Source organism: Myotis yumanensis, unplaced genomic scaffold (assembly GCF_028538775.1).
Source record: "Myotis yumanensis isolate MYYU_CA2020_CCGP unplaced genomic scaffold, mMyoYum1.0.hap1 SCAF_5, whole genome shotgun sequence".
Taxonomy (NCBI): domain Eukaryota; kingdom Metazoa; phylum Chordata; class Mammalia; order Chiroptera; family Vespertilionidae; genus Myotis; species Myotis yumanensis.
In genome coordinates, this window is record NW_027223756.1 from 102,352,327 (window position 1) to 102,376,966 (window position 24,640).

General features: G+C 48.3%; 1 protein-coding gene across 1 annotated transcript in view; it reads left to right on the forward strand.

The window, feature by feature from the left end:
• The window catches only part of MAML1 (mastermind like transcriptional coactivator 1), a 49,203-nt gene extending 28,507 nt beyond the window's left edge, over positions 1-20,696 (forward strand). Inside the window, 6 exon segments of the mRNA XM_070416774.1 lie at positions 6,419-7,255; positions 7,257-7,722; positions 7,725-7,831; positions 11,616-11,855; positions 14,316-14,412; positions 17,587-20,696. Coding sequence (XP_070272875.1) covers positions 6,419-7,255; positions 7,257-7,722; positions 7,725-7,831; positions 11,616-11,855; positions 14,316-14,412; positions 17,587-18,566 — 2,727 coding nt within the window. The 3' untranslated portion in view covers positions 18,567-20,696.
• The last annotated feature ends 3,944 nt before the right edge of the window (positions 20,697-24,640 follow it).

A 24,640-nucleotide genomic window follows, 5' to 3' on the forward strand; every position in this document is an offset into this window, starting at 1 on the left:
CAGCTTGGGTGAGGGGCTGAGGGCTGTTTGCAGGCTGGTCACAGCCCCCAGCCACCCAAACTCCCAGTGGAGGCTGGCTACAAGCAGGTATCTGGGATTTATTTAGCTTCTATAATTGAAACTTTGTTGCCTTTTGCGGAGGCCACAGTCGGCCAGGGCAGGCGGGAAGCTTGGCTTCCTCCATTGCTGGGGCAACCAAGCCTCCTGCTTGCTCCAGCTCCATGGCTGCTGGCCGACATCTTGGTTGGGTTAATTTGCATATAGTTGCTCTGATTGGCTGGTGGGCATGGCTTAGCTGTAGCGATGGTATGGTCAATTAGCATCTTTGTCTTTTATTAGTGTGGTTTTTTTTTTAATTATTTATTTATTTATTTATTTTTTTGGGGGGGGTGGTGCATGGGACAACACCGTAACCAACTGAGCTACTTGGCCAGGGCATGAATCTATAATTCTTTAAAAACAAAAAGTTTTAAAAGGTGATAGCAAAATGTCTAGGCACCAAACTAAAGTTTTCTGGAAAAGGCAGTTCTCAGGAATACACTATTTTTGGTGTATCCTTATAGGCGATTCACTGGCAAGCACTAGTGCTTGCAGATCTCTTTAGTGCTCCCCATGCTCCTAAATCATTTAGGTACCAAACTAGTAAGATAAATCATGTCTTTAAAAGAGGACTCTATAGTAGCAGATTATAGATCTGTGATAATTTTTCTTTAAATAGTTTACAAAGAAATGTTTGTGACACTGGTATAGGGGGTTTCCTCATAACACAGCCTGTTTTTCTGCTAAGGACACCTTGATGGAGCTCTTTGTGCTAGGGGAGGTGCTTTTTGTCTTATAGTTTGAAGCTCTGACTCACTCCGTGCTGCTCCCAGAATCCTCTTTTAGCTTCCCAGGTGGAAGTGGGATTAAACGGAGCCTCACCTCAGCCTGACCAGGAGTGGGCAGGGTTGTGGGCATCATCAGCAGATCCTCCTCAGTCCTCAGAAAATCTCATGGAGTCTCTGACATCCATCAGCTATAAAACAAGAGCAATGGCACCCAGCCTTAGGGTGCCTTTGTAGGTGGACTAAGTTTCTGAAACACATTGGGGAACAGTAAGTACAGGTGCAACGTGCTGAGCAAGGCACACTGGGAAGTCAGGACTTGTCCCAAATCCGTGTCTTATTAAAGTTGCTACTTGATTTGGATTTTCAGGATTTTTCTTCAAATCATTGAAACCTTGAAAGTTACATAAAAATAGACTCACTTTACCTAACGGGGATCTTTTCCTACACGGGATTCCTGAGGATCCTGAGTGTATGTGCAGTGTGCTAGAGGAACTCAGGAACAAAGGAAAAGCCAGCCTGGTATTAGGTTGAAATTTCCAATAGTTAACCATTGCTACCTTAAAAAGATATGATTTTCTCTATTTTGGCCTATATTTTGAGGAGTTCCAATGAGCCGCACCACTGGTGTGGTTGGAGAGTTGGTAGGGAGTTACACTAGTGCCAGAGCCAGAAGGATGGCAGAGCTAAGCTCGGAACCGTAAGACCTGAGGGCAACAAGGTGCCATGGAAGTGCTTTAGGCCAGAGTGAGCGGATCAAATTGGCCTTCAGCATGAACTCTGTGACCATGATGTGGAACACAGATGAAGGTAGACTAGCTTTATACAGGGTTAGAATAATTCCCGTCAGTTAAATTGGTGCTAGGGAAAGGAGAGAAGCATGTGGATTCAAGAAATGCTAAGGAGGTGGACTCAACAGGGGTAGGATACTGACTGGGTGCAGGGACTAGAGGAGGAAGGGCAAGAGTGGCTCCCTGGTTTCCAGTTTGCTTTACTGGGTCGATAGTCATGACATTCTCCGAGGCAGGAACGGAGGAAAGGCAAATAGGACTAGGGAGACACTGCTTCAGGTTTGTACAGATTTAGTCTTAGGTATCTGTGTACCCCCTCGTAGAGCACACCGGGTAGGTAGTTGGACAGACAGGAGTCTGGAGCTCTTAAACGTGGTTAGGTTAGAGATAACACATTCATTCACAAATATTTATGGAGTGCTAGGCACTGTTCTAGGGACTGGGGTATCTGCTTTTCATTCTAATTGCGGGGAGCCATGCCCATTCAAATGAGTGCCTCCAGTGGGGGAATTAACAAGAAAATAGGATAGAGAGTGACTGTGGGGAAGGAGTAGGTAGGTATTCAGAGAATGACTCTGAAGAGAGGAGCTACCCCTGAGAAGATAAAGGGAAAAGATATTCTGGCCCTGGCTTGTGGTGGTCAGTGGCCCACACAACTGAAGGGTCCCGGGTTTGATTCCCAGTCGAGGGTTCATACCTGGATTGCAGGTTTGATCCCCAGCCCTGGTCAGGGTGTGTGCAGGAGGCAAAGATGTGTCTCTCTCACATGGATGTTTCCCTTTCCTCTCTTCTCTTCCCTCCCCTCCCTCCTCTCTTTCACTCTCTAAAACAGGCAAAGGCCCTGAGGCAGAATGAGCAGGTGCATTGGAGGAACTGAAGGCCAGTATGACTGGGAGGGGGGGACGGGGGGGTACACCATAGGGAGGCCCATGAAAGAGGCCAGAGGGGAGGGAGGGCTGGTGGATCAGCACTTGGTCCCTAGGAAGCTGGGTTTATTCTGAGTGTGATGTTCAGTGATAGGAATTAGAAGACGGGAATGGATGAGGTCAATGGTAGTGTGTGCATAGTGAAGAGAGGAGAGGTCTCTGATATTTATTTGAAAGGGAGACCTACACCTACCTTAAATGAGTCTGAGAAGAAACAACCATAAAAGTAGAAGAGAAAGAAAGATAATGTAAAGAAATATAAGGAAAGAGCTTTAAAGATGGAGGAAATTATTAAGAGGCAGATGAACAGAAAGGGAAAGGGAAAGACTAAAAATGTAGGCTGCGTTTAACATGAAGATCATTCTGGCCTTAGAGAAAGCAGTCCTCCTAAACCCTCCCTTTCTTTGCCCACATCCAACATCCATTCAGTTCCCAGAGGATAGAAGCCACGTGGTTTTGGACTAACATGCAGCTGGGAGCGGGGTATTTGGCTGGTAGGAGGATGACAGAAGAGGAAGGAGGAGGGAACGTGAATGCCTATGAGAAGGGGCAGGGAGCACTGGTGGCTGCCCTTCATGGCTGACAGCATGGATGTAAGGAGCACGGATGAGAGAGCCACCTTGTCTTAACCAGCTGCCTCTGTTTGTTAACTCGGAGTGAAAGAGTATAGGGGTTATCATTTGGGGGAGTTTGACTACAGAGCACACTGGAATTTCAGTGGTGGATGGTGGAAGAGAGGAAGTAGAGGACTGTTATGTAAGCCTAGTAGGTCAAGCAGGGTGTCAGAATGTTGATTTAATGTCCACAACGTGTGGCAACTCCAGCTTGACTGGGAGCAGCATTGATATGTGGGGGCCCCTCTTTCAGAATAGAAGATGGTGGGTGGCACAGGCGAGGGTGGGAGTCAAGCCTTCAGGGTTCATTGCTGCAAGCCTGGCCGGGTGAGCATGTGGGGCACCCAGTTTGCTGTCAGGCATGCAGCATTCTTCAGCAAAACCCCCTGTGAAGGAAACAAGCACCAGATGGTTTTATCCCAGAACTGGATCCTCCTGGAGCCCCGTGCAGGGGAGTGGCCTCCCCCCGGAGACCACTTGATAGTTAAGACAGGAACCTCTGAGCTGAGCACCCAGAAATACCACATTATGCTGAAGCAAGCATGGGCATTTGTACATGCCAGCCAGTCTTGTGTACTTACAAGTGATTACTGTGTTCGTTCTTATGTAATCTGTTCAGGCCATTTTCCCATCTCTTATGAATTCCTGGAGATGAGGCTCTGTCGTTCACTCACCTTGCCTCTCTGCAGTGCCCTGCACATATCAGGCACTCCTGCATATGCACACGGCTTAAAAATCTGCCAGGTCACCACTTTCCCTCTCCCTTTCTGTCCATCTGCATCATTGCAGTCAAGTTCTGAGAGGGGTTGAGACAATGGCCTGGTGTTTCCTTTGGGTAAATGCAATTCGTATTGCAAAATTAAGTTGTTGCTTTGGAACTTGTCTGCATCTGTTTGCATGTGGATATTGAAAAAAGGAGTGGTAGCTTTTATAATTGTTAGGGCAAAAAAGGATTCTGTTTCTAAACTGGGACAACCAGCTGACTCATCAAGCGCCTTGACCTTTTAGGTTTCCATCTTCCTCCTTAGGAAAATGGAAAACTGAACAGGTTTACAGGCAGCCGAAACACGACACTGAGGAACAAATGATTTTTCATAAAGAAAACTAGCCCTAGCTGGTTTGGCTCAGTGAATAAGAGCATCAGCCTGCAGACTGAAGGGTCCTGGGTTGAATTCTGGTCAAGGGCACATGCCTGGTTGCGGGCTTGATCCCCAGTAGGCAACGTGCAGGAGGCAGCCAATCAATGATTCTCATCATTGATGTCTCTATCTCTCTCTCTCCCTCTCCCTTCCTCACTGAAATCAATAAAAATATATTTTAAAAAAGAAAACAATAGAAAGAATAAAAATTCAAGAAAAATTAACAACTCTTTTTGACTTCCTTCTGACAGATTAAATGAGTATAAATTTACCATCCCCAAAGGAAACTTTTCAAACAATGGATCTTATAAAGGCTCCATTTTAGGAGTATGGCTTCTTTCCTCCTCTCACCACTAGGTGGCAGCATGAAGCAGAGGAACCTACAAAGAAAGTAAAGTGAAAAGAAAGTAAACGGAGGGTTTGGCTGCATGCTTGAGATTTGGTCTTAGAATCATGTTTTCTTACTCTTCCCTACAGTTTCATTTATCAGACATTACTAGGTTTTTGGAGCTAATTTAAGTACATAGATATCAATTTAAAGAAGTACTCAGCCGGGATTTTAGAGCAATGTAAGAAATGAAGAAAATCTTGAAGTGGGGGGGAAGGAATGGGAGCATTAGAATGGGGATTCGTAGATTTAGAAAATTGCCCTTCTTTTTTTGTTACTCCTTGTGCATTAGTGCCTAGTGAGTAGTTTGCTGCTAAGAGCTGGTGTCCATGATGTTGCCTTGGATAGGAACCCAGGTTACGATACTCCTGCACTCTCTCCCAGGGCAGATGTGGTAGGTCATTATGGCCCTTCTCTGCAGCTGGGAAATAACAGCACATCCTACTGTCTGACTCCTCTGAAATCTGTTTAAAGATAATAGTGAAATTTGTTATTTGGAACTTTGTAAATAGCTCAGTATAGTCAGTGGGAAGGAACCATGGAATTAGGTAGGGTGGGGGGTGAAGGACAAAAATGTAACAAGAGTAAACATAGTAAAGGAGCAGCCAGTGTTTAGAGGCTAAGTTTAGGCACCTCTGTTAGTGGAAGAGTCCTGTCCTGACACCTGAAAATGAAACTGGGGAAATAGTAGGAAGACACTTACTACCTTCTCTCCTCCTCATCCTACTTCCTGAAATTCCCAGCCCCTGCATTGTCAGAGTGCTTACAGCTCTACTGCTTGCATAAGCCATTCATCTTATTCTGTAGCCATGTCCCTGCATGTCCTATATCCTAGAAGACTGGGAGCCCATGAGGAGAGGGGACCACCCTGTTTGTCTTGATAGTCCATAGCACTTGTTCCTGGCACAAGGCAGACTCTTCATAAATGAGTAGTTGAATGAATTTAGTTGAGGATATGGGGAAGCAAGAATATCAGTGCAGACAGACCGTCTGTGACCAGATGGTCTTGATAAGAAATAGGGTTTGTGAAGGCTGGTGACTGGGTGCAGGGGATTAGAAGATGCTCATGGTTGGCAGGGAGGAGAGTGGGATAAAAGTGGGAGAAAAGGGGTGGGGCTGAGCAAAGCTCTAGAAAGGCTGGGAAGGGCATTAGCACTGGCCCGTGCAACAAGGTGGAGCCTGTGCTGGTGGCCAGCCCGCACCAAGCCTGAGAAAGAGCCTGTGCTGCCAGGGCCCCTGTCCTAGCCAAACCAGCTTAAACACAAAAAGGGATGTGTTTGTTCCCATAGGTGGAAAGGCCAGTGTAGGGCTGGGGAATGGCTGGTCTCTGGTATAATTAGATCCAGACTCACATGATGCCCTCAGAATATATATGTATCCTCTGGCTCTTTCTCCTCTGTTCCACTGTTGGGCACACCCCTCACTCTGAATGACTGAGCAGCATCAAGCTTGTGTCCTGCAAAAGTCCAGGGACTGACCCATCGATTAACTGGGTTGCTTTCCCACAGCTGAGTTAGTGGTCCTGACTCAGGCGAGGCCCCAGGACCCGGAAAAGGGAGAGGCAACCCCGGAGAGGAAATGGGAGGAGGGGTTCCCAGAGTGGGGGGTGTAAACTGGGGAGGCAAAATCATCAGGAGAGCAGGCAGGGCTGCAGGTCCCTAGTTTGAGTCACCATAAGATGCAGAGGGCCTTTTACATTTGCTGTGCACATAATCACTCTTTTCCATGTTTTTTAGCATCTCCATGACACGGTGAAGAGGAGCCTCGATAATACCACCTCCCCACAGAATGGCGGTCAGCAGAATGGCTATGGAGACCTCTTTTCTGGGCAAAAGAAGACCCGCCGGGAGGCTCCCCTGGGAGTAGGTGTCTCTTCCAATGGCCTGCCTCCAGCCTCCCCCCTCAGTCAGCCTGAGGAGCCTGGCGCAGAGGCCCTGCAGGCCAGCGGGAAGCACTCGCTGGGACTGGACTCCATGAACAAGAAGTGTCTGGCAGATTCGCACCTCCACCTGAATGGAGGCAGCAACCCCGGTGAGTCATTTCCTCTGAGCCTGAATAAAGAGCTGAAGCAGGAGCCTGTCGATGATCTGCCTTGCATGATCACAGGGGCCGGAGGCTCCATATCCCAAAGCAACCTCATGCCTGACCTCAACCTGAACGAGCAGGAGTGGAAGGAGCTCATCGAGGAGCTGAACAGGTCGGTGCCCGATGAAGACATGAAGGATCTGTTCACTGAGGATTTTGAGGAGAAGAAGGACCCAGAGTCCTCTGGTTCTGCCACACAGCCCCCCTTGGCACAGGACATTAATATTAAGACAGAATTCTCTCCAGCAGCCTTTGAACAAGAACAGTTAGGCTCTCCGCAAGTGAGGGCTGGGTCTGTAGGACAGACCTTTATGGGTCCTTCATCCGGGCCTGTGAGCACAGATTCATCCAGCCTAGGGGGCTCTCAGCCTCTGTTCCACACCTCTGGTCAGCCCAGGGCAGAAAATCCCAGTCCCAACCTGATGCCGGCATCAGCCCAGGCCCAGAATGCACAAAGAGCCATCTCCAGTGTGGTGCTGCCTAGCCAGGGGCCCAGGAGTGGCCTCAGAGCTGTCCTCTGCCCACCAGCTCCAGCAGATCGCCGCCAAGCAGAAACGCGAGCAGATGCTCCAGAATTCACAGCAGCCTGCCCCAGCACCAGCACTGGGCCAGATGTCCACCTGGCAGCAGACGGGCTCCTCCCACAGTCCCTTAAATGTTCCTTACACCATGGAGAAGCCTGCCAGCCCTCCCAGCTACAAGCAAGAGTTCGCCAACTCCAAACTGCTCATGATGCCCAATGTGAACAAGAGCGCCCCTCGTCCCGGAGGCCCCTACCTCCAGCCCAGCCATGGAAACCTGCTGAGTCACCAGCCACCAAGTAACTTGAGCCAGAACGCCATGACTAACCAAGGGTCGATGCTGGACTATGGCAACACCAAGCCCCTTTCTCATTACAAAGCGGACTGTGGGCAAGGCGGCCCTGGGGTTGGTCAGAGCAAGACATCCTTGATGGCTTTCTTCCCCAGCAGCTCCCTCATCTGAGCAATGAGCAGAACTCTTTGTTTCTGATGAAACCAAAGCCGGGAAATATGCCCTTCCGATCTCTGGTTCCACCCAGCCAGGTGAGCCTATGGCTTTGCTCTCTTACTCTGCATCCCTGTAGTTACCAGGTCCCTGGGGAGCAAAGAGAAGGAGGGAGGGAGCCGCTGCGGTTGTCCTTTTGATCCCGGACACCAAATGGGTCCAGGCCGCCCGTCACTACTTGAGCCAAATTAAGCAGAGACAGGGTTGAATCATATATGAGTGTTCATTCCAATAATGCCGGCAGTATGGAGAGAGCAGCAGGTCACCCTGTAAATTCTCTAACCCCTCCTACCAGCCGGCTGATTATATAGGGACTAGTGGCCCAGTGCACAAAATTCATGCAGGGGGGGAGGGGGGGGTTGTCCCTCAGCCCAACCTGCACCCTCTCCAATCTGGCTGGGACCCCTCGGGGTTGGACATCCCTCTTGCAATCTGGGACCGTTGGCTCCTAACCGCTCACCTACCTGCCTGCCAGATCGCCCCTAACCACTCTGCCTGTTGGCCTGCTCGCCCCCAACTGCCCCCCCCCAGCCTTCTCGCCCCCAACTGCCCCCCCTTGCTGGCCTGATTGCCCCAAAATGCCCCCCCACCGGCCTGATCACCCCCAACTGCCCTCCCCTGCCAGCCTCATGGCCTCCAACTGCCACCCCCCCCCCCCCAACTGGCCTGCTCACCCCCAACTGGCCCCCAACCCAACCGGCCTGATCACCCCCAACTGCCCTTCCCTCCTGGCCTGATTGCTCTTAACCACCTCTGCCTCGTCCCCACCACCATGGCTTTGTCTGAAAGGACCTCCGGAAGGTCTCCCGGTCTAATTAGCATATTACCCTTTTATTAGTATAGATAAGGAAGAAAGCTGCATGCCAAGGGGAAGGGGCAGAATAAGGGCTGCAGGGTCTGTGGTCCATGTGTCTCCTTCCAGGGTCTTAAAATCCCATGACAAGGTCGTTAATTTTCAATGGTGTTAAAACTCAGCTCCTGCCAGTTCCTGGGACTAGAGAATGGTCAGCATTCCTGAGGCAAATTCCCAGAGGGGGGCCAAGGTCCAGGCAGAGCAACAAAATCAAATTTCATCCTGTCCTTTGTCTGTTCTCAAAATGCATTTTCCTTTCTGAGCAATGGCCCCATCTGGGCCCCAAGGTGTCTCATCTTTTTACAGCTCTGTTATTCTTCTTGAAGCGCATCCTCATTTCCCTGGGTCTGTAAGAAAGCCTCTTATCTACAGTCAGTAAGGTGAATAATCATTAAACAACTTGATCCTACTCCTATTACATGCCCTCTCCCCTATCACTTAGACTCCTTGGGAGTGAAAATTGATCAAGCAAACCTAGGTTGAGTCTTTTTATATTTTTTTAAAATATTTTTTTTTATTGATTTCAGAGAGGAAGGGAGAGGGACAGAGAGATAGAAGCATCAGTGATGAGAGCAATTATTGATTGGCTGTCTCCTGCACAACTCCCACTGGGGCTCGGCTCCACAACCTGGGCATGTGCCCTGGCCGGGCCTGGGTTGAGTCTTAATAAACAAAAATAGGGTAAAATTCCTTTGGTTTTAACTATACACATTTTTGAGGAATTGCCTGCACTTAGTCTTGTGTTTCTTTTATGCTACACAAAGTGATTTGTGGCTGGATTTTGCAGGTAAAGTTCAGCCTTAATGTGCTTCTTAGAGGCTTCTTCTTTTTAACCACTTTTCAGATCTCTTTGTTCAAAATATTTTATTAAGTTTTAGTAAGCTTATAACCTTTTAGGTGAGTGCTGCTTTTTAACATCTCTGGGTTCCATGGTTCTTTAGTCCTTATGCACAAGCCTAGCAGAACCACCTGGCTCTGTGGGGGAGGATGGTCATGTGCCAGTGCTGTCATGGTCATGATTTACCCTTCTGCTCTGCTCAGCTATGTTCTAAGATGCCTCCTCTCTGGGAGCCTTCTGATGGCTGGACCTCAGACAGTAACAGATGTCCCTGGCTTCCTCCAAGACAGGTTGCGCACACTTCCTTTGCTCACTCCACAGCAGGGGTCCTCAAACTTTTTAAACAGGGGGCCAGTTCACTGCCCCTCAGACCGTTGGAGGGCCGGACTATAGTTTAAAAAAAAACTATGAACAAATTCCTATGCCCACTGCACATATCTTATTTTGAAGTAAAAAAACAAAACGGGAACAAATACAATATTTGTATTTGCATGTGGCCCGCGGGCTGTAGTTTGAGGACCCCTGGGCTGTGTGTCCTGGGCTGTTTTCCACATCTGCACATCAGACCCATTGAAACTTTAACAGTTGTGTGACAACAGTTGTGTAACGTGCATTGTCTCCTGTTCTTCACTACTGTAAGCAAGCCTGCAGTGAATACGTTTATGTGTGCCTTTGTGTATTTGTAGCTGGTAATAGCATGAAGAGATTGACATGCTCACTGGGCACAGTGCTTTTGGAAAGTAATTTTGTCATCATGTATTTTTCATAAGCCATAAAAATATTCATAAGCATTGGCACATTATAAACCTGCAAAAAATAATCCCCCCAAAAGAGAAAGTTATATACCAGATATCCATTGCATGTTTATATCTGATAGCCCAAAACTAGAAGCAGTTTATGCATCTTTCAACAGGAGCATGCGTGTGTAAATGTTGAAACTTCCACTTATGTCAGCCATTAAACTGCTACATAGCCACTAGCAAGCAGCAACCTTAAGAAAGAGTGGCGCCCTAACCGGTTTGGCTCAGTGGATAGAGCGTCGGCCTGCGGACTGAAGGGTCCCAGGTTCGATTCCGGTCAAGGGCATGTACCTGGGTTGCGGGCACATCCCCAGTGGCGGGTGTGCAGGAGGCAGCTGATCGATGTTTCTCTCTCATCGGTGTTTCTAACTCTCTATCCTTCTCCCTTCCTCTCTGTAAAAAATCAATAAAATATATTTTTTTTAAAAAGAAAGAAAGAAAGAGTGGCACAGTGATGACTGCCATTGTAGTAGCACTTTGCACCTCACAAAGCGCTCTTGTAGCCTGTGAGCTTCTGCAGATTGGGGTGAGGACATTACATCAGAGTCTGTCTGCTCTAAGATTAGAATCTTGTACAGATTAAGTATACAAATGAATAAGGACTAGAAAGGAGCTCAAGAAGTTGAACTTGTCTAAATAATAGCTTTTTGCCTTATTCCTTTTTTGAGTTAAATTTCCCCTCTTTATTTTAAAATGTAAGTAGTGATGTTGCAATAACATTGTGATAACCTTTGACATGACTTTCACTTTTGGTCCATGTATTAATTGAAAATATTCATTAAAGTTCTCATCAATACTTAGTATTTTTTAAGCATAAGTATTTGACAAAATCCAAGCAGTCTCTTCCCAGAAAAATGTTGTATATAAGTGGGCAGACAAAACAATTTCGGGCAGTTCAGGGACAGCTCCATCCCCAGTAACCCAAGGTTTGCAAACCCAGAGTATGGTGTGTCTCCCTCACCCAAAGCCCCTCTGAGCACTCCTCCTTGGGGCCCACCTGCACTTGTGCATCCCGGTGAGTAAAGATATATAAGCTATACTTGCTTACAGAAGCTATTGCAAACCTATGCGCTTACGTGTGAAATCACACCCTTGCCCCTGGCAAATCATAGGAAGCAAAGCTAGCAAGCTGCTAGTAACTGTTCATTACTGGGCCTGGAGACTCAGGTGTTTGCTCTCTTGGTCTCTGGCCCAGCCCTGTAGGGTTCCTGCACTGTAGTCATCTGCAGGGAGCTAGGCTCGCATCGGATGGAGCTCCTCTGTTCTGATCAGGGCTTACAGACTTTACCATGTCCCACCTGACTCGGGAACCCCCTTCTCTGTGTTGACAGGAGCAGAACCCTCCCAACGTCCCTGTGCCAGCCCAGGCCTCCAGCGTGGGGACCCAGCCGCCCACTGTGTCAGCGGCCAGCACTCACAGCAGCACCCCCTATCTCAGTGGCCAGCAGCAGGCAGCTGTAATGAAGCAGCACCAGTTGCTTTTGGATCAACAAAAACAGAGGGAGCAGCAGCAAAAGCATTTGCACCAACAGCAGTTTTTGCAAAGGCAGCAGCACCTTCTGGCAGAGCAGGTAAAGAAAAGTGGGAGAAAACCGTCCCCGTCCCCGTCCCCTCCTCTCCCCCACATCTCATCCTGCCTCCCAAGGCACCGCAGTGGCCACGAGCTCAGCGGGGTGCCATGTGAATGTGCTCGGTGCATGTTTGGTATTAGAGTGCTTTGCCCTTTTAAACCCCGTTCTGTGAGTGGCATTTCTCAGACAGTGGTGGCCTGTGTCAGAAGCAGCTTTTATGTCATTTAGTGGGGATTAATGAAGGCAGAACCTGTGGCTAAAACTATATGTGTTTGGGACAGTTTTCCATATCCTTTGTCGGCAGCTGCCAATGCACTGAGCTTCCCAGTCCGTCAGTTTACTGTGGGCCAAGCTTGGTTGTAAATGTAGAGTTTGTGATAGGTCAAGAGTGTGAAGCAGGGAAGTGAAGACCTGCCTGAGGTCCTGGGTTGTAGAGTCAGGACCAACAAGCTCCCTCTAAGTCCTACAGTTCATCCACTTGGTCACCAAGTAAAGGGTGAAGGTGCCAAGGTTCTCAGGATTTTAAATTACATCTTTAAGACTTAAGAGAAGCCCTGGCTGGGTTGTTCAATGGTTAGAACATCAGCCCACAGATCAAAGCGTTGCAGATTCGATTCCCAGTCAAGGGCACGTACCTCGGTTGCAGTTTCCTCCCTGGCCCTGGTCAGGGCATGTGCGGGAGTCAGCCAGCCAATGTTTTTTTTTCTCTCTCTCTCCCTCCTCCTTCCTTCCACTCTCTAAAGATAAATGGAAAAATATGCTTGGATGAGGATTTAAAAAAAAAAAAGAACATAAGAGAAAAACTAGCCATCCAATAGTTCAAGTTGATTGAGAATGACTTTGAAACCCACATCACTACCTCAGTTCTGCTGTTTTTTAAATAACAGCTTTATACATGACACACAAGTAACCCATTTAAAGTGAATAATTCCATAGTTTCTAGTATATTCAGAGCTATGCAATAATCACTATAGTTTTGGAACATTTTATCACCTAAAAAGAAAACCTACCCAGCTGGCATGGCTCAGTGGTTGAGCATCAACCTATGAACCAAGAGATCATGGTGTGATTCCTGATCAGGGCATGTGCCGGGGTTGTGGGATATGCAGGAGGCAGCCAATCAATGATTCTCTCTTATCACTGATGTTTCTACCTTTCTCTCCCTCTCCCTTCCTCTCTGAAATCAATAATAATATATTTTTTATTTTAAGTATATTTTGATTGATTTCAGAGAGGAAGGAAGAGGGACAGAGAGATAGAAACATCCATGATGAGAGAGAATCATTGATTGGCTGCCTCCTGCAAGTCCCCCACTGGGAATCGAGCCCACAACCCGGGCATGTGCCCTTGACCGGAATCGAACCTGGGACCTTTCAGTTTGCAGGCCGGCACTCTATCCACTGAGCCAAACTGGCTAGGGCAATAATAATATATTTTTTTAAAAAGAAACCCTAAACCCTAAATTCATTAAAAGTTATTTCTCCCATCTTCCAGGCCTAGGCAACCACTAATTTACTTTCTGTCTCTATAGTTTTTCCTATTTGTGAATATTTCATGTAAGAGGATTCAAGGTTCAACCTTGTTGTAGCATGTATCATTATTTTCCTGCTTTTTATGACTGAATAATATTTTGTTGTATGAATATGTCATATTTTATGGCTTAGTTTATCTGTTGGTACAGTTGGGTTGTTTCCTGAACTTTTTGTGGACATAGGTTTTCAGCTCTCTGAGTGTATATCTAGGGGTGGAATTGCTGGGTCCTATGGTAACTCTTGTGTTTACCTTTTGAAGAATTGCCAGACTGTTCTACAAAGTAGCTACACCATTTTACATGCCCACAGAGTGTATGAAGGTGCCGGTTTCTCCACATCTTCCCCACACTTGTCTTTGTTATTCTAGCCATCTAGTGCCTGTGCAGTGGTATACCATGTGGCTTTTTTGATTTGTATCTTCCTGATCTGCCCTCCTTTCTTAAAAACTCACCTTTCCTTTTTTTAATTATTGCTCCTTAGCTCAGCCCCATCCTTGTGCTTCGGAGTGATTTTGTTTGTTTGTTTTTAATCCTCATCTGAGGATATTTTTTCCCATTGATTTTTCCAGAGAGAGTGGAAGAGAGGGGGAGAGACAGAGAGAGAGAAACATCGATGTGAGAGAGGCATATTGATCGGTTGCCTCCTACATGAGCCCCACCAGGGAATCGAGCCTGCAACTGAGATATATGCCTTTGACTGGAATTGAACCCGTGACCCTTCAGTCTATGGGTCAATGCTCTAACCACTGAGAAAACCGGCTAGGCCTCATAGTGTTTATTAAAAATCCCCTAAATGAGATTGTGAGCTTTATATGAGATAGTCCTCAGGAGTCTGTGAGTAACAAGCCTGGACAGTTTTCTTTTCTCTGATCTAACACTGTTTTTCTTTTATGTGGGTCTTACTTTGTTCTGTTCTTGGAATTTTCTAGGAGAAACAGCAGTTTCAGCGCCATCTGACCCGCCCACCACCCCAGTACCAAGACCCGACACAGAGCACCTTCCCACAGCAAGTTGGGCAGTTCACAGGTGAGGGGGCATCTGGGTGATGGAGTGTGGCAGGGGAAGGTAGGCATGCCCAGTGCAGGTGGTCTGTTCCACTCGTGCTGAGTTCCTGCTGTCTGCCTAGCTTTCTGCTAGGTGCTCTATGAGTTTACTTTGCTCATATGAACTTCTGTCTGCCTACGGAGCCTGCTTTCTAGTCACCCTGCGGGCCAGAGGAGGGTCAGAGAGGCAGACCACTTCGGCTAAGTACTTTGGCTGTGTCCCTGGCTATACAATCTTTTGAAGCAAAATCATGTCTAGTTGGAAGATATCTTATCAATAGGAAATGGCTTCTGTAATTCTTTTAATTTTATTAAATACTAGAGGCCCAGTGCACGAACCTGTGCACCTGTGGTACCCCCCTCTGGGTAGCCTGCGGAGATCGGGCCGAAACCCACAGTCCAACGTCCCCTGCAGCTTCTACCTGCCGCTCCCGCTCATCATGGCCCCACTGTGCCTGCTGTGGGCTCGTGCCCAATCAGTCCCGATCAGGAGAGGCTGGCGCTGCCACAGCAGTGCTTGTCAGCTGTGAGCCCTGCATCTGGCACCCTCCCGAGGGGAGTGGCCTGGGGGATCGGGCTGAAACTGGCTTTCCGTCATTCCCCAAGGAGTCCCGGATTGCAAGAGGTGCAGGCCAAGCCGAGGGACCCCACTGGTGCACAATCGGGCTGGGGAGGGACCACAGGAGGGCTCCAGGGCATGTCCGGCCCATCTCACTCAGTCCTGATGGGCCGACCCCAGCAGCAAGCTGAGCGTCTGCCCCCTGGTAGTCAGTGCACGTCATAGCGAGCAGTTGAGTGGCCTTAGCATATCATTAGCATATTATGCTTTGATTGGTTGAATAGATGACTGGACACTTAGCATAATAGGCTTTTATTATATAGGATATTGGGGTGACATTAGTTTATAGGCTCATATAGGTGTCAGGTGTACATTTCTATGATATGTTACCTAGATATTGCACTGTGTGCCCACCATCCAAAGTCAAACCATCTTCTGGCACCATTTCTGTAATTCTTAAGAAAGTTCTTTGCTTCAGCAAAATGACCTCTCCAAGTTTCCAGATAAGGAGACACTTAATGCACTTGTGTGGGCTTTGCTTCTTTTTTCCCTTCTGCTCACTTTGGTGACACAAGTGGCAGCATCAGCCCTGGACAGCTGACCAGGAAAGGAAGGAAGCACTCTGAGGGGTCTCAGCTGTCACGTGTCAGATGTGCAAGGGAACCTGGCTGCCACTGCTCAGGCTGTCACTCTAGAAATACATAGAGATGCCAGTTGACAGATGCAAGGAAATGTGGTCTGCTCTTCTCGGAATATCTTCAAAACCTGTCCTTTTCTTGGTCAGTGACTCTCACTGTAGTGTCCCAGAGAAACTGACCACAGCTGTGCATTCTGGAAGAGCCCAGGGGAGTTTTATGTGCATTGACCAGGACTGAGGAGTTGAGGTCAGCAGGCATCGCAGAAGCCTGGGTCTTAGCCAGCTTTCCTGCCTTCATCCCATCTGTTGTTGTTGTGGGCTGTCAGTGGGCGTGAAATAGACTTTCTTCCTCCACCCAGTTTTTAGTTAGGTGCAAGTGGAGAGAGTGAGAGGAGCAACAAGGTGCTCAGGTAAGGCCAACCCCTGAACAGTCGCTCTCCTGCCCACAAAAACCCGCCTCAGTTAGTGTTGTCACCATGAATCCATTGCTTAGGGCAGAGGTCCAGACAGCAAGTTCCCTGAGGACAAAGGACAGAACCTGTCTGTCACATTTCTTGCTGTCTCCTCAGGACAGCGCCCACCACAGAGCAGGTGCTCTATAAATGCCTGCTGATTGCAGTCTAGACTGCTCTGTTCCCTGAGGGTCTATGCCGTGAAGAATAAGCTCAGGCATTCTGTCACCCCTGAGGGGGTAGGGAAGGGGGGACACATTTGTGTGCACCCCTCACCTAAGTGATTTTAACAGCTGCCCAGCAGGGTCTAAATCACAGTCACAATCCAGTTACCTTTTGGCTTTGCAGCCCTGCCCTTCCCATGGCAGCCACAGCTCTTCTGGATCTGGCTGAGGCTGTCTCTTCAGTTTTGTCTCTAACCAGCTGGATGCTTTCGCCACAGCCCAGCCACAGACTTCCCCACACAGCCTGCCTTTCATAACTTCATACCTTTGCATACACTCTTCTCTATTTCTAGAATACTGTTTCTCCAAACTGCTAAACTTCTGTCTACCCCCCCTTTTTTTTTTAATAGATGAATATTTACTTTGCTTAGCAGAACTTTTTAAAAAATTTTTATTGATTTCAGAGAGGAAGGGAGAGGGAGGGAGAGAGAAACATCAGTGATGAGAAAGAATCAGTGATCGGCTGCCTTCTGCACGCCCCCTACTGGGGATCAAATCCCCCAACCCGGGCATGTGCCCTGACTGGGAATCTAACTGCAGTCTCCTGATTCATATTTTTGTTTTTTTAAATATATTTTTAATTGATTTCAGAGAGGAAGGGAGAGAGAGACAAAACCATCAAAGATAAGAGAGAATCACTGATCAGCTGCTTCCTGCATGTCCCCTACTGGGGATCGAGCCTGCAACCTGGCATGTGCCCTTGACCAGAATTGAACCCGGGGACCCTTCAGTCCACAGGCTGACGCTCTATCCACTGAGCTAAACCAGCCAGGGCCTGATTCATATGTTGACACTCAACCACTGAGCCACACCAGTCGGGCATGTCTACCCTTTTAAAATCCAACATATTCGTCACCATCTCTCTGAAGCCTTCCCCAAGTCTCCCACGCATTGAGCTTTCATCCCCTGTGCTCCCACAGCCCGCTGCCTGGCCTTTGTTGTAACCCTGTCACAGCACATGGAGTCTTCACCTCCCAAAGGCAGGTCCTGAGGTAGATCCTTGGAGCCCCCAGTGCCTACCTAGCATAGGGCCTGCACAGAGCAGAGATTGGTGGGCCTCGGAGGGTGAGCCAGTCAAGTCCACTGGCTTCTCTATCCTGGCTTTGCCCTTCCTCTGCACCGGTCTGAATCTCCTCATTGCTGCAGACGCTGCCCCTGGCCACAGGCTCTCCTTTGAGGTCCCACTGGATTTCTGATTCTGCTGTTCGTGCCCATAGGCTGGCAGCTGCACCTCGGGTGGCCGAGAAATGCCAACTTGATTGACAGAATCTTCTCTGTCTTCCAGGCTCTTCTGCCGCCGTGCCTGGCATGAACAACTTGGGTCCGTCGAACTCCAGCTGTCCTCGAGGATTCCCTCAGGCCGGGAATCTGATGCCAATGGGCCCTGGACACTCGTCAGGTTCCTCTCTCTCCTCCAACTCAGGCCAGCAGGATCGGGGTGTCGTTCAGTTCACTGGCTCCCAGAGCATGCCGCAGGGCAGCCTCTATGGCATGGCCTCTGGCATAACCCAGATAGTTGCCCAGCCCCCACCACAGGCTACCAATGGACATGCCCACATTCCACGGCAGACCAACATGGGCCAGAACACCTCAGTCTCAGCTGCCTATGGACAGAACTCTTTGGGGAGCTCTGGCCTCTCCCAGCAGCACAATAAGGGGACCCTGAACTCTGGTTTAACTAAGCCACAGGTCCCAAGGGTGTCGGCAGCCATGGGAGGCCAGAATCCTTCCTGGCAACATCAGGGAATGCCGAACCTGAGTGGCCAGACCCCAGGAAGCAACACCATAAGCCCTTTCACGGCAGCCTCCAGTTTCCACATGCAGCAGGCCCACCTGAAAATGTCCAGCCCGCAATTCTCCCAGACGATGCCCAGTAGGCCCATGGCCCCCATGAGCTCAGCAGCTGCAGCGGGGCCCATGTTGACTCCCGTGAGTGCGCAGCAGAGGACCAGTGCCCCCGCCCCAGCACCTCCCCAGGGAGCCCCACAACAGGGCTTGCCAGGCCTGAGCCCTGGTGGGCCTGACCTGGGGGCCTTCAGCCAGAGCCCTGCCCCACCCATGGGCGGCCGGGCAGGGCTGCACTGCACCCAAACCTACCCTGTGCGGACTTCGGGCCAGGAGCTGCCCTTTGCCTATAGCGGGCAGCCGGGTGGCAGCGGGCTGTCCAGCATGGCTGGGGACGCCGATCTGATCGACTCCCTGCTGAAGAACAGGACTTCGGAAGAGTGGATGAATGATTTGGACGACCTTTTGGGGCCTCAGTAATGGGAGGATTTATGATGTTTTCAGTGTTCATACATCCTGTATTTTTGTTCTCATATTCAACAGTGAGCAACTATTTGGACCAAAAGCTCACAGCCCGGTGTGCTGGGTGGGTAGAGCAAAGGCTGAGGCTGAGGCCCACCTGGCCAGGATCTGCAGAGCCCCCTACTCCAACCCAGCGGTGTGGTCTGTCGGGCTGGCCCCAGGCCATCTGCTGGCGTCATTACCTGGTGTTGGGACAGCAGGACAGGGTTCTATAGGTGGTTTTCTATCCAAATGACCAAAAAAACGACAGTTATAGCAGTGAAACCCCACGTCAGGCTTATAAAAATCTGTGCCATCATGTTGGCTTAATCCAAGATTTCTCCACTTGCCCTAATGCTGGGGACAAGTTTTTGTTGAAACTATATAGCAGAATTACTTGCAATTTGTAGCATAGTAAAAGATGAAATTTTTTAAAGTTTAAAGCAGAATAGGTGGTGGTTTGAGTTGATTGGGTGGCATTGGAAACCTAGGGCTCCCTTGGAAGAGCCTTTTTTATTCTTGCTCTTGGTCAGCTTTCAGGGAGTGTCACTGGAAACCTTTTCCGTAAGTAAGTCTGTGGCTGCGTGCGCCAGGGGCTCAGGATGCTGCGAGATGGCAGGGCCCCTCCCCCAGAGCGCGTGCTGGGGACCCTGGTGGGGGAACCCTTCCTCCCATGCCTGGCAGCAGGCCCCGGGCTCAACGCCGAGTGGGATGTTTAGGATTCCTGTGTCCCTTCTGTTGTACCTTCCCACCTTCTGCAGTTAGTTTCTCTGACAGCGTGTATTTAATGTATTAGAAGGTGATCATTGTTGAGTTGTGCACAGATGTCTTTCCTTCACCCCACTTGCCCTTCCTTTTTCTCCAGCCCAACTGGAAAACCTCCTCAAGGCAACAGTTTACTAGATGGGAGGGGGAAAGAGTCATTACAGTTCCTTAGGGAGACCCAGCATTGCGGGAAGACAGGGTCCCTCCCCAGAAGGAACGCTTTGGGAAGGAGAACGAAGGCAAAAGGCGTGCCCTGTTCTGCAGGGAGGCCCTGAACTCCACTTGTTCTTACTCTTGCCACTGCCACGTCAGATGATTGCACTTTTAAAGGTAATTGCTTTATAACACTAACACGTCCTTTCTAAAGATTCAGGGGGATTTCTCCGTAAGGTCTGTGAATGAATGGACTTGACTAAGCTAAGAGTGGGCTGCTTGTGGAAAATGAAGGTGGAGAGAGCACTGGTTTAAGAAAGCAAAGTGGTCAGCACAGGGTGAGACCCCTTCACAGTGATGGAGAGAAAGCGGTCGGTGGAAGAGTGGCTGTATGCAGAGTGGTCTCGAGAAACCGCAGCTCCATTTCCCTGGAGTCTCCAAATGGTTCATTCAAGGAGCGTCCTACGTAAAGAACTGACCAAGAAACAGATTCTTGCGACCAGCCTGAGTGTCTGGGATGAAGGGTTGGGGGTTGTACACATATGGTAATGATTTGCACCAGCCGTGCCTTGCTGGGGGTACTTGGACCCTCAGATCCTCTTCTCTAATAGCCATTTTTCACCACAAATGGTGTTGTTGGGCCATTTCCCCTTTAACTGCCCTCCCTGCCTTTCCCTGATGCTGAATTTAGCTTTTGAAGAAGGGAATGAGTGAATCATAGAGCCAGTGAAGACTGCACCCTCTGAGTTAGTTCCCCAGTTTGAAGGGGAAGAGGGTGACTTCAGCAGGTTTTCTACCAAAAATAGTGGGTGAAGGCTAATGATGGCCCTTGTTCCTCTCTGGTCTCCCTCTGGCTGCTGCTCACCTCTGTCCCCAGGGCACTCCACCTCCCTCCGGGGAGGCTGCCCCAGCCTTAGTCCTGGGCCACCTAGATAGACAGCAGGCTTCTCACTGCTGTAGTGTCAGAGCAATAAAATGTGATGCTTGGGGTCCCCCCAGGGAGCTGCCCGGCTTTATTTATGAACCTGGTTTTTGGGTAGCTGGGGAGGAGAGGACTCCGCTGCAGTGCAAACTCCCTCCCCCCATCTTCCAGGAGCCATGACTCAAAAGGGTGCTCGGACTTTTGTTAAACACATTTGCTTTGTGTAAATAAATGTTTACAATTTTATATTAAAGATGGAATAAGTGTTAGAGCTTCTGACTGTATATTTTTTACTTTTATAGATTTTTAAACTATGATTCTTTATATATGTGTTCTGGGGAGCTATGATAAGTTTTATGACAAACAATTGGTATTAACTTTTTATTGTCATCAAAGTACATAAAAATCCTATTAATCCCCTTATTCTTCTACTTCCCTTAACTCGTATACACCAAAAAGAAATCCTGGCTCTCGTTTTATCATTATAAAATAATAAAAGTATTTTGCTAGAATGGAAACTGCCTGTGTATTGACTTAACATGGCAGTGCCTGCAGGGTGGGCAGTGGTGTGGGCCATGACTGCTTTGTTGGGTAGCTGGTTTTCTTTTGTGATTTCACTGTTTTCTTACTGAGCATAGGGGCGGGGTTTGGTTTGGTTTACCTCAGAGTAACTTCTGGTATTTGAAGGTAGATATGAAATTAGAACTGACGTCACTCGGGCTCTCCCATGTCTTCATGTCCATTGTGAGGGAAGATCTCCATTCTTATCTTCTTGAGGGAAAGATTTCAATCAAGAGACAAAGTGTAGAAAAGCAAACAAGAATTGATTAAAGCAAAATATACCTCGGAGAGTGAAACAAGGCAGGGCACCGAAGCAGCAGCAGAACCTGGGCTGGGAAGTCAGAGAAAAGGGGGCCTTGGAGACGGACAGGCTCAGGGGGTTGGCCCGGGCTAAGCTGCCGCTGCCCATTGCTCCCCTGGTTGCAAGCTTCATGGCATCCCTTGGAGACTAGGGTGTCCGTGCCTGTGAGGGAAGAAGGAGGCAAGGGAATGGCTCGGTGTGCTCCTGGAGGGAGAGAGACCACTGGGACCCTCGTTTTCAGGGGTTTAAAGGCTGGGCACTTAGGGGAGGTCCTCGGGATGGATCAATAGGATATTCATCAGCCTTATGCGCATAATGTGTCTGTCTTTTGGTGTGGTTAGCTAATGGCACTTAATTGGATTTCTGTTATCTGTCTCCCTGTGGAGAGGATTTAAGCTATTTACCCTCTGGTTGGGGAGGAGAAGTGCAAACCATTTACTTTTTTTTTTTTTTAAGAGAGAGAGAAAGGGAGATAGATGGAAAGATTGATGAGAGAAACATCGATTGGCTGCCTCCTGCATCCCCCTACTGGGGATCAAGCCCACAACCCAGGCATGTGCCCTGGCCAGGAATTGAACCTGGGACCTCTTGGTTCATGAGTTAACGCTCAACCACACTGGCCAGGCACAAACCACTTACTCTTAAGTGTTCTTGGTTATAGGATTTACTAGGTGGGCACAAATTACTGTTTAACTATCAGTCTCAGGGTCCCTATTCTGCTTGTCCTAGGATTTTCCTAGCTTTTACTCTGCTCTAACAGTTGGACCAGTCTTTTCTTTCTTTCTTTTTCTATTTTTTTTCTTAATCCTCACCTGAGGATATTTTTCCATTGATTTTTAGAGAGAGTGGAAGGGAGAGGAAGAGACAGAGAAACATCAATGTGAGAGACACATCAATTAGTTGCCTCCTGCACCCCTACCAGGGCTGGGGAACCTGCAACGAAGGTTCCCTTGACCAGAATCGAACCCAGGACCCTTCAGTCCTTGGGCTGACGCTCTGTCCACTGAGCCAAACCAGCTAGAGCCAGATACTTTAGGTCTGAATAGTTCCAATGTTTTACAGCCATACGTTATAGCTGCTGCAGGTTTGGTTCTAGACTACCTCACCTCAATAAAGTTGATAACTCCGTACAACAGTCACATGAATTTTTTGGTTTCCCAGTGCACATAAAAGTTATGCTTACGTAAACTATACTATAGTCTAAGTGTACAGTCACATTATGTCTTAAAAACAAAAACAAACAAACGAAACAGCCCAGCCGGCACAGCTCAGTGGTTGAGCATCGACCTATCAACCAGCAGGTCACGGTTCCATTCCTAGGCAGGACTGGAACTGATGCTTCTATCTCTCCCTCTCCCTCTCAAATCAATAAAAATATATTGTAAAAATAATAAATTAGCTCTAGCTGGTTTGGCTCAATGGATAAAGCGTCGGCCTGTGGACTGAAGGGTCTCAGGTTCCATTCCAGCCAAGGGCCACATGCCTGGGTTGCAGGTCGGTCCCCAGTAGGGCGTGTGCAGGAGGCAGCCAATCAATGATTCTGTCTCATCATTGTGTCTATCACTCTCTCCCTCTCCCTTCCTCTCTAACATCAATAAAATATATTTTAAAATAGTAATAAATTTAAAAAGCAATGTGTTTAATTTAAAAATACTTTATTGCTAAAAAATGTCATAATTTTTCTGCTGGCGACAGTTTTTGCCTCACTGTTGATGGCTGTTGACTGATCAGTGTGGCAGTTCTTCAAAATGAGACGACAATGAAGTTATCTGCTCAGATGGCCCCTTCCTCTCCTGAATGATTTCTCTGTAGCATGTGATGCTGTTTGATAGCGTTAGACTCAGAGTAGAATTTTTTCCAAAATTGGAGTCAGTCCTTTCAGACCTGCTGCTTCAAGTTCTCTTCAGCTTCTCACCTCTCGGCCTTCACAGAGCTGGGCCTGGCTCTGGGTTAGGCTTTGTAAGGAGGATGAGCCTTTTTTCTGCTAAGGGCCATTTGGGTATTTATAACACTCGTGGGCCACAGGCAATTACCAACTTAGAAATGAGCCTGCTGTGTTTGGTCAAACATTTAATGAACTCACCCCTCACGCCTTGGCCCTGCCAGACATTCCCCAGCCCTGGCTTAAGGGAAGGCTGTGGCTGGTTTGAGCCATCAAGACCGCTAAACTTTTCCACATTCGCAATAAGGGTTTCACTTTCTTACCATCTGTATGTTCACTGGATAGCACTTTAAATTTCCTTCAAGAACTTCCCCTCGGCCTTCCCACTGTGGCTGACAGCCAGGAGTCCTGGGGCTCAGCCTGTCTCGGCTTCCAACATGCCTTCCTCACACAGCTTAACATTCCTAAGCTTCTGACCTTAAATCGGGAGACGCACTCACTTGAACATTTAAAGGCTTTAAAGGCCATTATAGGGAACCCTGTGCACTGCTGATGGGAATGCAGTGACGGTTAGTGCAGCCACTGTGGAAAACATTGTGGAGTTTCCTCAAAAAAGTTAAATATGGCCCTAGCCCAGGGGTGGACAAACTTTTTGACTCGAGGGCCACAATGGGTCTTAAACTGGACCGGAGGGCCGGAACAAAAGCATGGATGGAGTGTTTGTGTGAACTAATATAAATTCAAAGTAAACATCATTACATAAAAGGGTACGGTCTTTTTTTTTAATTTCAATAGTTTTATTCATTTCAAACATTTTAAGAAGAATGTAAACACTAATTATTATAATTTGAAACTTCAAAAAATGGAGGAATCATAGCACAATAACATACCTTATATTGAAGATGGCAAAGGCTCTGATACTGTGCTCTCCAGGGGCGTGTCTCCCTACATCACCACGATAACGTGTCTACGCATTCCCAGGGTGATGTCGGGAGATGCGTCCGCGGGCATTACAAGGAGCCTCTGGAAGATTGAGAGGTTGTTCCTTCTACTGAGTGGGTGGAAGGAGCTGCGGCCGTGACGTTGCCTGCTGCTGGTGAAGGAGCGGAGGGGAGAGCAAGAGAACCCTCCGCTCTTTTGGCTCCGGGGGCCGGATAGAACAGCCGAAGGGGCCAGATCCGGCCCTCGGGCCGTAGTTTGCCCACAGCTGCCCTAGCCCGTTTGGCTCAGTGGATAGAGTGTCGGCCTGGGGACTGAAGGGTCCCAGGTTCGATTCCCGTCAAGGGCATGTACCTTGGTTGCAGGCACATCCCCAGTAGGGGGTGTGCAGGAGGCAGCTGATTGATGCTTCTCTCTCATCAATGTTGCTAGCTCTCTATCCCTCTCTCTTCCTCTCTGTAAAAAATCAATAAAATATATATTTTTTAAAGTAACTTATTTAAAAAATTAAATATGGAACTCCATTTGAC